Source organism: Limulus polyphemus, unplaced genomic scaffold (genome assembly GCF_000517525.1).
Source record: "Limulus polyphemus unplaced genomic scaffold, Limulus_polyphemus-2.1.2 Scaffold1052, whole genome shotgun sequence".
NCBI lineage: Eukaryota > Metazoa > Arthropoda > Merostomata > Xiphosura > Limulidae > Limulus > Limulus polyphemus.
Window position 1 is genome coordinate 36,119 of NW_013666662.1, and position 15,706 is coordinate 51,824.

General features: G+C 31.8%; 1 protein-coding gene across 4 annotated transcripts in view; it reads right to left on the reverse strand.

Annotated features, from left to right (window-relative positions):
- Positions 1-3,043: 3,043 nt before the first annotated feature.
- LOC106461885 (protein O-linked-mannose beta-1,2-N-acetylglucosaminyltransferase 1-like) overlaps positions 3,044-15,706 on the reverse strand; it is a 91,811-nt gene continuing 79,148 nt past the window's right edge. For 3 of the 4 annotated variants that reach the window (XM_013921751.2, XM_022388962.1, XM_022388963.1), the window contains 6 exons: positions 14,649-14,693; positions 11,031-11,094; positions 10,239-10,310; positions 7,653-7,694; positions 6,717-6,784; positions 3,044-4,601 (listed from right to left, as the gene is read on the reverse strand). In XM_013921751.2, coding sequence (XP_013777205.1) covers positions 4,529-4,601; positions 6,717-6,784; positions 7,653-7,694; positions 10,239-10,310; positions 11,031-11,094; positions 14,649-14,693 — 364 coding nt within the window. In that variant the 3' untranslated portion in view covers positions 3,044-4,528. The remainder of the gene's footprint in view (positions 4,602-6,716; positions 6,785-7,652; positions 7,695-10,238; positions 10,311-11,030; positions 11,095-14,648; positions 14,694-15,706) is intronic. The other variant, XM_022388964.1, reaches the window with a different exon arrangement.

The following is a 15,706-nucleotide window of genomic DNA, read 5'->3' on the forward strand; positions in this document are numbered from 1 at the left end:
ACGAGAGACGGAAATAGGTGGTATATGAGGCTCTGACTGAGACAAATGGGCGACAAAGGACGTGAGGGTGGATTGCTGATAGTCTGATGTAACCAAAGGCTTGATAGTTTCTGGGACAGTACCAAAGACATAAAATCTTAGAAAAGGAGCAAGATGCAAGTCTCGTAGATATGTTGATCGTAAATTTACCCAAGCCAATACAGGACCCCCTTCGAATAAGGTCCCAACAACAAAGAAACCACGTTTGTAACACCAGAGCAGAGGATGAAATGCGGGCTAATGTGGAGGAGAAAAGATGCAGGGTATCTATGAAGAGCCTCCAAGCGGAAATGTGTGGAAGAAAGATACTGTAGAAGGTAGGTTAGAGTAAGACGAAAGCAAGAATATTGGGTATGGGTAAGACTAACATTAGATTCGGAATCCCCCCCCCCAAAGAGGTAACAATGAACCCAATAACTGCTGATCCAAAAAATAGATAGTCAGCATAATGGTAAAAAAGGGTGTACTGATCAGAAGTCCTAGCGGGGCATGGCATGCTGATCCCCTCACTTGTGGGACAAATTGATCAGCATGGGGAGTGAAGACATATCAAAAATGGTTGAGAAGAAGTTTCATGTAACAAACGGCGAGGTGAGACACAAAATCAGTGAAGACCGAATTAGGCCTACATGAATACTCAGGTTGCAAGTGGGAAGGAAGTTTCCCTCTTCTGATTTATATATCTCATGGTTAGGGGTATCCTTCAGATGCTTCCGTGGGTGCTTCTTTCATTCCCTCGCACATGTCCCTCCTCCTTCTTAATGTATGATTCTAGCTAATCTTGTGAGAGGAGGAGGTAAGTACCATACAGGAAGTTATAATTTTCTTATACTGAAAATGTATTTTTGATAGGTACTTACCTCCCTCACACTTCCCACCCTTCCTCCCCACACTGGTGCTTCTGTGAAATTTCGAACTGAAGCTTCGGTAGAGGAATATAGAGAGAGTCACATGAATATGTTAAGAGTTGATGCGTGATGATTTGAATGAGAGACATGTTGGAATATGATAATTCCAACAAGGGGGAGCACAAAGCCTGTGGCATGCGTAAAGAAACTTTCACATATAGAGGGCAGCACTGAACGAGAATAGCTAATCTTGTGAGAGGTGGTAAGTACTGTATTGGAAAAAATAGTCTGTAAAAGCACAACTTAAAAAAAAGGCAAATCATTACCTTTCCATGAAGAGAAATGTGATAAGCAAAAAATTTCACACTAAAATATTTTTAGTTTTATTTCACTTCACAAGAAAAAAACTAATGAATGTTGAACACAAGTTTACTATTATAAGACTAAGGCAACAATTAAAAATTATCAAAAAGATGTAAGAAGAGTTGTGTTTTTACCATTTCTAATCAGTGTGCTAAGCCATTTGTTTCACAAGTCAATTTATGAACAGCCAAAAACAGGTAAATAAATAACAATTCTTACAACAACCAACATGATACCCGAAGGCAGAAAGTTGTGCACTTGTGTTATGTGGCTCAACAACAATACAAAAGAAACATATAACAATAATAATTCAAGAGGTAGCTAGCACCGATCAAAGCTAATAGAAGTTTTTGCAAATTATGATTTAAAATGAACAATTCGGTAAAATTTCTAGAGCCTAGGCCAGCCTAGACTTGATTCTTTATTTCTTTTGGGAAAGTTTAAAAAATAATCATACTTTTCTGTTTTTAAAATGAGACTCAACAACTTAGGTTTTAAAATAGTCAAATAATTAAAACCAAGAGTTTTACAAAGATAAAATTTTGAAATATAAATAATTCTGTCCTGTAAAACAGACTTGCATTCAAAGGAACCACTAAAATCTTTAAAATGACATATGTATTATTAATAAAGTAAATTGAAAGTTTCACAGAAGTTTCATGTTCATGATTTTTTTTCTTACGTTATTACAAAGTTTATTAAAAACATTTTGTAACTCAAGATACTATGATATTTCAATTCTGGCACTATTTCTTCCAACTTTCATATGTACATCCACTTGCTATAGCATTTTGAAAATTATTTTAATTTAAATAAAAGTATAAGTGATCTCAAATCATCATTGAGGAAATACTCTAATAAAGACAATCTTTCAGAATTTCTAGCTTACTATTCCAATATTAGTTGTTGTTTTTAAAGAACTGAGTATTTAAATACATAAACATATTGTATATGTATTAATTAATGAAAATGCTTTAAATGAAGAACTTCACTGAATAGCACAAATATATACACGTCAAGCACATAAATATGAGTCAACATATAAACAACTATTATACAAGTAGACATACCTTTTTAAAACACAAAACTTTTACACATAATGTGGATATAGGTAACTGAAAACGTTATTTAGAACTTAAATATTATTAAGTAAATATGGAATTTAAAATTCTGATGTAATTAATTTGTTTGTTTTTTATATTTATAGATCTGTACCACTGGCCAATTTTATCATTTCAGTATCCGAGATGAATAATCTAATCAACTTACACTTGTACCTGTAACAGTCAGGTCTTGTTCTGGATCATACATATTTTTTAATAACTTAGGACACTTGTCATAGCCTTACACATCAAATAAAAGTGTAAGGATTCGGGCACAGGTGCTTAGGAAAATATGGAGTATGCTTACAATTTGTTAGTTTAGATTTTTATCATTATCAATACACCACCCAAATTAATATAATGATAAATCATTATTTTTCAGATTTAACTATTCCTGATCTCTCAGTGTTTCATTGTAAAGTTTTAAGCTTGAATTCTCATACACTGACTGGTCACTTTATTAGAAGCCCCTCCACACACATATATTTGCAGAAAACTCTGTGCAATTGCATCTATAAAACAGGCTGATCATTTTTTTTGTATCAGGTGACTACTTGAGCCCCGTAAATGCAGAAAATTAGTGATATGATGGTTAATATATGTAAACGTTTTCTCTCAGAAATTCTAAGAGCAATATGTGAGTGTCCAAATTACAGTTATCATCAGACACATCAGTTTTTCAACAAAGGCAATTGAAAGGGAATGTGAACTACTCGGAAGAACTGAAGCCACAAATTCACGAAAACAGACTAAGAGAAAAGACAACTGGACAAGTTTGTAATGTGCAACATTGGGACTGTGTCCCAATTGACTGAATCCTCCAAAGATCATGAGACGTATACATCTCTCATTGTACTATAAGTAAAAGGGATTTAAATATCAGTTATATCCAATACAAATAACATTCATATCAGTTAACTGTAAACATAAAATTATAATTTTGTCTTGTTAGTTGCATTTCACTTTTATTTTTGTACTCATGATAAAGTAAACTAATGAAAAACTCACAAGGCACTTGACTCTACTTGCATTATTTCAATAGTGCTGGAGATGGTGCAATTGCATGAGGAATGTTATTGTGACAGTTTTCTTTTTATTATTCTTTTAAAGGATGAATAACATCCAGCATGTAGTCAAAAATCATTGCCAACTGTAATTATCTCATAAAGCTGCACTTCCACCCTAGCAGGTAAGGGCTTTTTTGATATGATGTTGCAATAAACAACTAGGCTTATATCAACTAAGACTGGCCCAAGTGTAAGAGTGATTTCAGTCATCTTTCTTGACCAACATCAATGTACCTCAACTCAAACAACCCTCTTTCGGTAAACCTGAATGTTTTTCCCACCATAATATTTTTCCAGTGTCTATGAACCAGTTGTAGACCATACTCTTAACAAATGGGCTTTTGTTGAAAAACACTCTGGTGTCTTGTGGAATTGCTGATTGGAGGTGGTTATCATAGGAAAATATAGCCTGGTCCAATCCAATGTTAGGCAGGATCCTAATAAAGCAGTCAGTCAGTGTGTAAATTGGATCTTCAAGCATGTAAAACAAACACTCTAGTCAATTTTTAAGGATCAATAGAATAAACTGCAATAATTATACAATCTCATAAGATACAAACTGGAGATTTTTAGTTTTATTTTATTTGTACAAGCATGCCCGATAATGCGAAAGTGTGAAACATTTAGTTTCCTGGCTTGCTTCACAACCTATAAGGTGCTACTGAATATTTCATCGACCACAATACTTTTATCTCACAAAAACTACATGGACACTGTATACTACATGTATAAAGTAAACACATTACACTTTCTCAGCTCAAATTAAAATATTTAGTATGTTGCAAAAATTAAGAATTCTAAACTGATTTTTCAGCTCCTCTGAGCTTCCTTGTTTTATTCTTTGTTCCTCAATCCTTCAATCCCTCCAGTCCTTTCTAACTCACAACCTATCACAAAAACGTGCACGTGGAACAACAGTGCTTTTCAGTATTTTGTTTATAAGCTCAACATCATGAGATCATTTCCATGAAAGCCTAGATCAAACTCAGTTTTCCTTATACCTATAAGTACTGAGACTTATGACACATTACATTTCAGTATGTCTGAAATGTTTCAAAATCTATTTTTCTACTGTAATGAAGAAATGGATTCACTATATTTTTTTCAATTATCGTATCCTGTTTCTATCCATTTTGTGATTTTCTAGAAGAATTGGTGTGACTTGGGAAGGCTTGAAGATTCTGGATGAAAGAACACAAAATTCTGACCTTTAGAGAGTTCCCACGTATATAAAATAATTTAAAATATGCTATGCAATCTAAAAATCTTGAACTTTAAAAGAACAAAACAACAGAAATATGTAATATGAAATTTCTACAATACAAACATTTTCTCAGTTTATGTTAAAGTTAAGTTACAAATATGTATGCTGTGAAGATATAATGTAATAATTTTAAACTAATTTTTAAGAATAACTGATTATTGTTTGATGAAAGAACATAAAAATCTAGAAATAATGAGATTCAAACGTCTTACCTTTCTAATAATTAAATGTGAAAATTGTGTTATTTAGGTGGGTGTTGAATAATTTTATTAATAGGTAACTATAAACTAAGTAATTTGAATACTTCTACAAGATGATAAACTCTCTAAACTAGTAGAAACACACAATTAATTAAGAATGTAAAATAACAGTATCACAAGCAAGACCAATAAAGAATACAAAATCTTATAGTAGAATCTACTGTCAAAAATCCACTATGCATTTCATTATAAAACTGCACTGGAAACTGAAAAATGTTTACATAATATAATTATTTGATATTCACATCTTGCTAAAACAGAAAGAACAGAACTTTAAATAAAAAGAGGTACTTGATGAGTATCTACAGAAACTAACTGTGAATATTGGTGACCCATCTTGAAAGGGATAATAGATATGATAATTGGCCTCATTTCATACCCTATATATACATGTGCTGCTGCCCAAAAGTGGCTTGTAATATTTATATAGGATAGTACCCTTCATGTGCTGCACCTTAAAACCTTTGGTGCAAGCCTACTGAAATAATTAAACAATTAAAAAATTTACCAATAACACTCATTCTCTAGTGCTTAATCTTTACCTGTGTAATGAACAATAACCCTCCAAAATGATTTAACACAGAAAGAAATAATCTCAACAGTATTCCATAATGTCTCAAATGAACAATGTCTGTCTAATCTTTGAGCCCATGGCATTAAAAGTGACTTGTAAAATTTATATATGACAAAATAATTAAAAATTGTTAATTTAAAAAGAAGAATAGGGATTGTCAAAAAAGTACAGAAACAAGTTGAATCAAACTGCAAAGATTATATTTTCAAACCTACAACTTGGAACTCTAAAAAATGGAAACAAACTAGGATGTAAATAGTGTCTACATTATTTTCTCAAGCTACAAATCTCTATTTTGACTTCATGTCTATGATACTTATCAATTTTAGTGGAGTCAAAATATGGATTTATACCTTGAGAAAATAATGAGCTTGAGGGACTCTAAGAAAAAAAAAAAAGAACAAACTAGGCTTGAAATAGTGTCTAAATTATTTTCTAAAATAAATGAGATAAAGGTACTAACTACCCTTTCTTACTCTATAACTAGAACTACCTCTGGAAAGAGGCTTCATTATTACTTATGGAAGAAAGACTTTAGCCTAATATATTGTAGTAACCAGCATAATTTCTTGAAAGTGACCCAAAAGTATGTAAGAAAAGGGGGCACTAACATTTATGAGTATGACTGGGTGGTGATTTGCACTGTTTACCTAAAGTAGCTTCAAAATTACATATCAGACAAGGATATTATTCTTATGTACTGTACTAACAGCACTAGTTATTTGAAATGGATTCAGAAGTTGAGATGCATGTCTTATACATTGCACTTAGCAATCAACGTTATTTCTTGAAAGTTATGTTAGAAGGCCATATTGAGAGAGCACTAATCACATATAGTGTAAAAGAGGCTTTAAATGTACATAAGAAATGTAGCCACTAATATTAGCTGTTGAACTAACCAGCCCTATTTATTTAATGCGACTTAAAAAGTATGGCAACACACCTCATGAAACTATTTTCTGAAAGCAACTTTAGAAAAAACAACGTTGTTGCAAGATGAGTACTAAACTCATCAAGCAAGTAAAAAAGTATCAATATTAGAAATTCAGTTATTAAAACAAATACATGAGAAAAGTACAAAATTAATACATTTAGGAAATTTGAACACTAATGTGGTAAGGAATTTAGCAGTTTATAGTCACTGTAAAGTACTGTAAAAGTTGAGTACTTGTGTGCTATTATAAAGACATATACTTACGAGTAAGGAGAATTTGGCACTCCAACTATCAGTAGTTGATTTCCTTTCATAAACATTCTCCACATGCTCTATATAATAATAATAAAGGAAATAGGTTTAAATTAATATTAACAGCAAAAAGAGAAACTATGATGACATGATTCTTACAATACATGATTTAGGCTTTAGGTTTTACAGACCTTTGTAGAGTTGGCAAGATTGACCCATTTCTATAGAATAAACCTTTTCAACTCCTGTCTGAGTAAACTAATGATGGAAAGTAACTAAAGATTTTTACTTGTACATATTAAGCTATATCATTATCTTGATCAGTAATTTAATTTCAAAACTTATATCAGATACCTAAGACAAGGATCATTGTTGGTGGTTGAAAAAGAAATCAGTATCATAAGCAACAGCTTTAGCCTGAAAACATATGAATAAAAAGTAACTATTTGATGATGAGGAACCTACTTTTTTAGAAAATATAGTTTGGAGATGGCTTGAATGGGTAGTGAAAGAAACTTTATTACAAACGTACGACATTTCAACAAGGTTATGTCATCATTACACATCTGATAATGACATAAGCTTGTCGAAATATTGTACATTTGTAATAAAATTTCTTTCACTACCCATTCAAGCCATCTCCAAACTTTAAAAAGTAACTATTTAAAGAGGGTGTTTGATGTGTGTATGAAATCCTCTTGTACTTCTTACAAAACAACGGTTTATCCAAGAATATGTTTGTGTGATGAGAACTAGAAGGGGGAGTACCAAGATATCAAAAAATTGACTACCACAGAGAAACAGGAACAACATTCATAATAGACGAAAATAAATGTAAAGTGAGAGCTTCTCTTTCAAATGTTATTTAATAAACAGATAACAATACTAAAGTTACTATTTTTTTACCTTATATGTATCATTACTAAATGAAAAAGAAACATTACTTACTTTATGATAACCCCTAGCATCAAGGTCCCAAACCTTAAAACACTGTCAAAAGATCCAATAATCATGTATTGTCAAAGATCTATAAAACAATAACTATAACACTGAAAAACTCAACATACATTTGTATATCACATGCAGCTGTCAATGTAAAGAACAACTAATTAAAGAAGAAAGTGTTAATTGATAGATAAGATTTGTTTGTTTGTAATTAAGCACAAAACTACACAATGGGCTATCTGTGCTCTGCCCACCACAGGTATTGAAACCCGGATTCTAGCGTTGTAAGTCCAAAGACATACCGCTGTGCCACTGGGGGGTTGATAGATAAGAAGAACAAAGTTTAAAACTGAGAAAATGACAAGATACATATGATTAAAAATATATACAATGATTACTTGTAGTTAATTTTAAAAACACAGTTTTACTTACTATCGAATTATTTATCTATTTGTGGCAAATAGTTATAAAATGAGACATTATATTCCACAGGTTTTACTTTGTGCTTGTATAGAAGATCAGTGATTAAAAGTTAGTATTTCATTGAAATAAACAGAAACAAGAAGAATCCTCAATAGCCGTGGTACTTGAAGAAATTATTTTAGGGGGGGATTAGAGTAAATTAACCTATAAGACTTTTCTTTCCTATTTATTAACTATATTTTTGTGTACCAACAATACCAAGCATAGGGCACACCTGTACCTGATTCAATTTTATTAATCCTCAGGATCTCTACCAGCTTACCCTCAAATCAAAATTTTTTTAGGCAGGATTAGAATAAATTAATCTATGAGACCTTGGGCATGTTCAAATACATCAGTCAAGAGAGTCTTGCTTCCCAAGTCCCAAATTGTAATTAGATCTCGTATCGGTCAAGAGATGATTGATTTATGACCTAAAAGTCTGTACTTGAAAAACTCAGAGCCATTCTATAAGCTGCTATGATAAAGGTAAAAAAATTTAGCACCAATTTTAAGTCAATGGGATCCACAGGAATTGGAACCAAGGGTGCTGTAGCACCCCCATTTTTACATATTTGACTTTTATAGCAACTGTAAATTATATTATTATATTAATTTGGGAGGCATGCCCCCAGACCCCCTAGATTGAGCTGCCTTTGGCAGCACAGGAGCTATTAAAAGTAGCTCCTTATACTTTCAGTTCTTCAATGTAAAATCTGTATGGCTAGCCAAGCACCCTCACTTTGCAAAGACATATAAAATGATTATAAAAAGTCATTTTAGCATGTTCGACCAATAACTATTAGAAAATATTGTGAAGATTATGATTCTAATTCAATATTTTGCTTTTTACAGCATTATTTTGAAAAACCAAACTCATTATATAACATAATGCAAAATCCACAGTTTTGAGTGTTTGAACTGGAAAAAGTCCTTAAATTAGAAATAATTCTTAGTTTATGTTTTTCTGTTTTAGAGAAAAGCCATATTGGGTTATTTGCTGTGTCCACTACTGGGAATTGAACACCAGATATTAGTGTTTTAAGTCCATAAACTTACCACTGTCCCACTGAGGGATATATATTTATGTACACACACACACACAATAAAAAAGAGGGGAATTATTTTATATAATGACAAAAAAAACAAACTGGTTTTGAAAACAGTTTTAATAATAACTAAATCAACTAAACCTGAATATATTGAGAATTTGCTACAAAATAAACCATATGCGTTTTTTACTGAATCAGTTTTAAATAATACCAAAGTGTGACAATGAAGATTACAATCCTCATACCAAAAGATTCATACTACTTAATAAAGTACTGTTAGAATTAGAATAGTTTTCATTCAGGTCTTACAATTATTTTAATAACATTGAAAACTCTAGGCCTTATGGAAACAATTACTGAGTTAACAACACAATAATATAAAACATTAATGTACAGAATCTTTATTACCTGCAGAAAATGACAAAGATAACAATGAGTTTGTAACATAGGAATATCATATATACGAAGATTTGGAAAAATAATTAAGTATATAAAAAATGGGTTCAATTGGTCAGCAATTTACTAATCTAACACATGCAAATCTTTGACCAAGGATTTGCTATTCTTGAATATTATTTCACCAACATACCATTAAATGTTTATGGGCAAAAACTGAACAAAAGGTTAGGTATTTTTAATAACTATAATAGCATCAACTAAACTGTTTTTTTTTTTTCCTTGCTACACTGCACCACAAACCACTATTATACATTTTACATTAATTTATAACAACTTCTTTCAAGTTACACATTCCACCACAGATGAATCAGTACTTCAAAATAGTTCTTCTATTATTTTGATTTTACCATAAAAGAAAAAATATTCTTATCATTTAAAAACCTTTTCTTTTATTTCATGCTTAGTAAATGTTTCTGCCGTTGCAAATTAACAAGCAATTTATCATAAAAGATTTCAACATATTATGAAGACATTGTTAAAATTAACACATATTATATATATAACATTCATGTATTAAAAGTTTCCATGTTACTTGCCAAAAATAAAAAGTGACCATTAGAGTTACACTTGACATATCAGTATCTCAAAACTGATTTACAAGGTATAATAAACTTACTTTTGATACTTGAAGCCATGAGGTGAAATCCCTATGATTATTCATTTTAATAAACATCACATACACTTTTCCCTGTCAAAATAAACACAGAATAGTTAATAGAGATACATTAGGTACACACAAATGTATATGTGATCTTTTGTTTTGAGGAAAGTCCAAGTTTAAGTATGCCCATGGCACCACAATAAGTACTGCAGAGAGAATAAGAATGTCCTGAAAGGTATTAAGGATGCAGCACAATTTTCCTTTTCAAGCAATTCCTCAAAAGTGGAGTTTTAACATCAAACTTGTAAGCCTTTGACCTTAAAAATTAAGGAATTATATTCTGTGCAAATATATATAAAGATTTCCAATTTGATGAATACTTAACAATTAGATGATACATGTTTAGATCATATGTCTATACAATTCGGGGTGAAAAAGCTTCAAGAGTCAGCTACAGAGTAAACAACAATTTTGACTGATTATCTAACCTCACAATTAATTATATAATTTTTCGGCTGTTTCATATGAATAGTTTCACATCTGCTAAGTTAGAGAAGAAATTGATAGTGAATACAATTCATTAAAATACAGGATGCAAAAATTGTTTTTTTTTTATTTTGTATCATTACTTAAGTCATAGGAATGTTTATATGAAAAGCTACCACAAATATCATAATAAACAAAATGCTTAAAAACAAACATGTTCGATTCAAAATAAATGAAAGTTATGGTAGTTTCACAATCTCCTTTCCAGGTACTTATTTTTTTTCTGAATTACTTTTTATTTAAATAAGAAAAGTTTCTTACCTTTGTATCAGGTATAAAATTATCCTCACATGGTGATTTACTATGGTCCAAAACAATGGCTTTCCTAAAATGTGAATATCTTATGTGTTTATATATATATATATACAGTAGTCAACATTTGCTAGAGATCATGTTTTATTTTGAGTATATGTCAAAACCTACCACATTGGTATGTATAGATTGAACATTTTAAGAAGAAAAACACCTGGGTAAGTCATTTTTATACTTTACTAAATTCTGTAACATTTAACTTGAACATCAGAGCCTGAGGAACTGATGCACCCTGTGGTACAGTGTTAACAAGAAAAATTTCAAAATCAACAGTCACTGAAAGAAATGTCCAATTCACTGCTAAGATAATTTCGGTAGACTTTTGACCACCTCGAGCATTAATGAGTACTGCACAATGCCTGAGCGTGCTCATGATCAGATTAACCAATTGTTGTTGTGGAATCTGTTGCTGTTCTTCAATAAGGGCAGTTTCCAGGTTCTGGAGCATTCTTGGTGGGGCTTGATGAGCTTGTAACCTTGTCTGTAGCTGCTCCCAGATGTGCTCTGTTGGGTTAAGGGCAGGAGACCTAGCTGGCCACTGCATCCTGGGAATTCCTTCAGCTTCCAGGAAGGCAGTCACTGCCCTTGCATGGTGTGGATGTACATTGTCATTCACACGCAGGAAGTCTGGCCATGTTGCACCTGCATATGGACGAACAATGGGTGCAAGGATCTCATCTCTGTATCTTAGGCCAGTGAGCCTTCCACTTTGGAGGATTACAAGGTTGATACGGCCTACAATTGAGATGCCTCCCCAAACCATGACTGAGCCTCCTCCAAAGCAATCATGTTCGATGACATTCGAAGGCAAATTGCACTCACCAGGTTGTCTCCAAACTGTCCTGTGTCTGTCAAGAAAGGCAACACAACAGTGGGACTCCTCAATGAATAGTACAGCCATCCAATGTTGCAGAAGTCCACTTCCTGTGTTCTCTAGCCCACTGCAACTAAGCTAGTCTGTGCTGTCAGCTTAAAGAACATGAACAGCAGGATGTCTAGCTCTCAAATGAGCTTCATGAAGGTGTCTGCACACTTTCTGTGTAGACATTCAGACTCCTGTGGCATCTTGGAGGGAGTTATGAAGGTTAACAGCTAGAGCAAAGCAATTACTTCAAACCTGGATGTCAAATAGCGGTCTTGTTGTGAAGTTGTTAGTCTTCTCCTTCCTCCACCATGTCTCCTATTGACTCTGCCAAACCATCTGAATCTGTTCCAGGCCCTGGCCACCACACTTTTGGATGTGCCAAGAGCAGCAGCAACCCTGCATTGAGTCATGCCTTCCTGCAGCATCCTAACAGCCCTGTTAAGTTCTGCAGGTGAAGGATGATGTCTTTAACCTAAATGAGGCATTTTCTGCACTGTATAATCTCAATCAGACCAATTTTAGCATGCAATGCAAATTAAGGGCCTCACAATTTCAATGTATGAACTTTCAGTTTGGGGGTATGGTCAGGAAACAAATCCAGGATTCAATCAAATATATATACACACACACTTAAACAATTGTCATTTTACACATAAAATAGCCATTGACTTCCTGTGGAAGTCAGTTTGGAATTATTGTAAAATAACCTTACAGGAAACTGTTATACAACTAGTTTTGCCCAACCCATAAAAAAAATGACAGGTAGGAAGTTTGTAAAAAATAAACCCAGGAGCCCATCCCTTCAGTGAGATTTCTTCACCAAACTCCCTCCTTCATCACAAAAGAAAAACAATCACACATTGTGAAAAAAAAACAATTTAAGTACACTCTGAAAAATTAATAAAAACAGTGGGAACTTAAATTTAAAATGATTCGTAATATGAGCATTACACACATACACAATAATTACAAATGGCTTTTATATAAATTTATGAAAAGCTTAAAAATTCTATCACACAGTTTAAACCTAAAAATAAATTTCAAGTACCATCATTAGTAAAGACTAATAGTAATATATTTGGGAGAAAAGACGAAGAACAGATATTTTATCTAAAAAAGTAATAACAAAACTAAACAACTCCATGAAAACCTAATAAAAACACACAAATTATGATCACTAACCTCTGGATGTTTTAAAAATCATAAAACACTTCAAAATTTCAAGCTAAATATATGCTTAAGGAAAATGTAAAACAATCTAAAAAAAAGTGGAATTCAAGTTAGCCTTCATGAACGTTTGAAGTATTACATACATACTTAAGACAACAATAACAATTCACAGGTTTGTTGATAAGCGATACAGATGAACAGAGCATTACTAAAAGAGAACTGGCTTTTGTATATATAAGATTATTATATAAATACCATCTATGAGTTTTTAACACTAATATTTCATGTAGTCAACTTCTCTGTACGTTTTCATAAAATCTCTTGTGTAATATGATTTCATATTTCTCAAAGCTGTGTTCACAGGCTTTATTTTGTACAGTTGTTACTTTTGTCAGGTACAAGATCTAGCAAATCCCAGACTTGTTTTACAGGATTAAGGCCTGGACTGTGTGGCAGCCATTCTGAGCTATTTTTCTTTGCCAAATAAACTAAAAATTTCTTGGAAGTGTGTCTCCAGTCATTATCTTTTTTGAAATATGAAATTCTACTAAATCTGCTTCTTTCCATGATTGAGTAATTAATGTACTGTGCTATTTATGCTGATCCATGATTATATCACTTTTGTGAAGACAGTCAACACCATTCACAGATATTGCACCCCAAACATTCACAGAGCCTCTTGCAAGCTTGATTGATAGAAAAAGCTGCTCCATCTGCAACTTCTCACCAACTCTTTGACAAATATGTAAGTGCTGATTAGTAGATATCAAACAATTTAAAATTAGAATTGTCTGTTCAAAGCACATTGTGCCACTATTTCAAACACAGGATACATGTGCTTTCAGAAAAGCAAGTCTTTCTGTTCTATTCTTTTTGTACAATAAAGGCTTTATCGTTGCTATTCATCCCCAAGAGCCATATTTCTACAGTGTTAATTTTCATTGTTGGAAGTCATAGTTACCATAACATAATTAGTTTGTTCATCTTTTTTTTTTTAATTTAAAAAGATTATATTATACACACACCATGATATGATATAATGTTTCATGAAAACAATACAGTGAATCTATTTATTTTAGAAATAAACTTTTTTTATTAAGTTCAATGACTTGTATTTTACCTATCTCTGAAATATTAGTTTGCTTATAAACCTAATATTGATTTGCTAGAATTATACTAATATAATAAATCAGCATATGTTTATTTCTTATTATAATTTCTTTCATTATCTGTAATCTTAACATGCAGCTTTCCCATAAACTAAAAAAACTAATTTTAAAATCTTTAGAATTGTATAGTATGTAGATAACAGTTTCCTCTAATATATTAAAAACATTTGTACACTAATCATGTAAGTGTACAGATATACAAATATATATTTAGAAAGGTAATGATTAAAGTGGTAACATGTACTGAAAACAAACAATAAAAACCCATTAAAATAAAAAAAATTGTTTTCATGGTCAAATGAACAAAACTGAAAATTAACTTCTACCATATCTAAAAACCAGCTTTTAAATCTCCCTGCTTACCTTAATAGATCTTCTAACTGTGCTTCATAATTATCTTTTTTAACACTGCAAAGTAAAAAAGAATACTTTAAAGAGGACAAATACTAATGAGCATAGCATTTATTCTAAACATTGTCTTATATTTAACAATAATTGAAAATGTTTGCATAAGTTACTTTTCAATTGTTTCAGTAGTGGCATGGGAAGTATGCTGTATCGTGTGGAAATTAGTTGAAATTTAAATTCAATACTTCTTTACAAAAAAGATGACATTCAGTCACTTAAATATCAGATTTCTGCTATCACTGAATCTTTCTTTCTAAGCCTATAATATAACACTAATACATATTTAAAACATATGATTGTTAAACACTTGTGATAAAAGTTGTTTAATAAACTGCAGATGCTTCTCCCTTCCCAACTTCCTCTTCGCTAGTTCATTTTAGATTCAAAATCAGAGGTATGTAAAAAAATGCATTTTTAATCTGAAATGGACAAATTAAGAATAAAAAAACATCTGCAGTTCAAGTGATTTTTATTGCAAATTTTAGGCCTACTGGTTTCTGATATGCCAGTTTTCAGAATTTAAACTGTAACATATAATTATCTGTAATTTTTTACACTCTCAAAATCTATGCAAGCTGGGTTTAGTGAAGTTTTAACAACATAGCTTTATAAAATTGCAGCATTAACTGCAATAACTTGCTTGCTTTCTAATCAATTTAAATGAATTTCAAGTTAATTACTACCTTTATTTTTCTCCTAGCCAAAAACTGTTTTCTAATTCAAATAGCAAATCCCATCTGAGCACCTTTTTAAAATTTATCTTGAAGAAGTTGTTTTTTGTACAGCTGCTGTAAATATACTGTTAACTAATGAGCAAATTCAGAATAACCTTGGATGGGAATAACCTTAATAGAGTTATGAAGGAAAGAGATCTTGGTGTAATAGTCGATCAGTCTCTAAATCCATCCAAACAGTGTACTGTTGCTAGTGGTTGGGCAAATAGGATTTTATGTTGTATCTACAGAAATATTGAATTCAAGTCTAAAGTGGTTATAATTTCATTGTATAGGTCA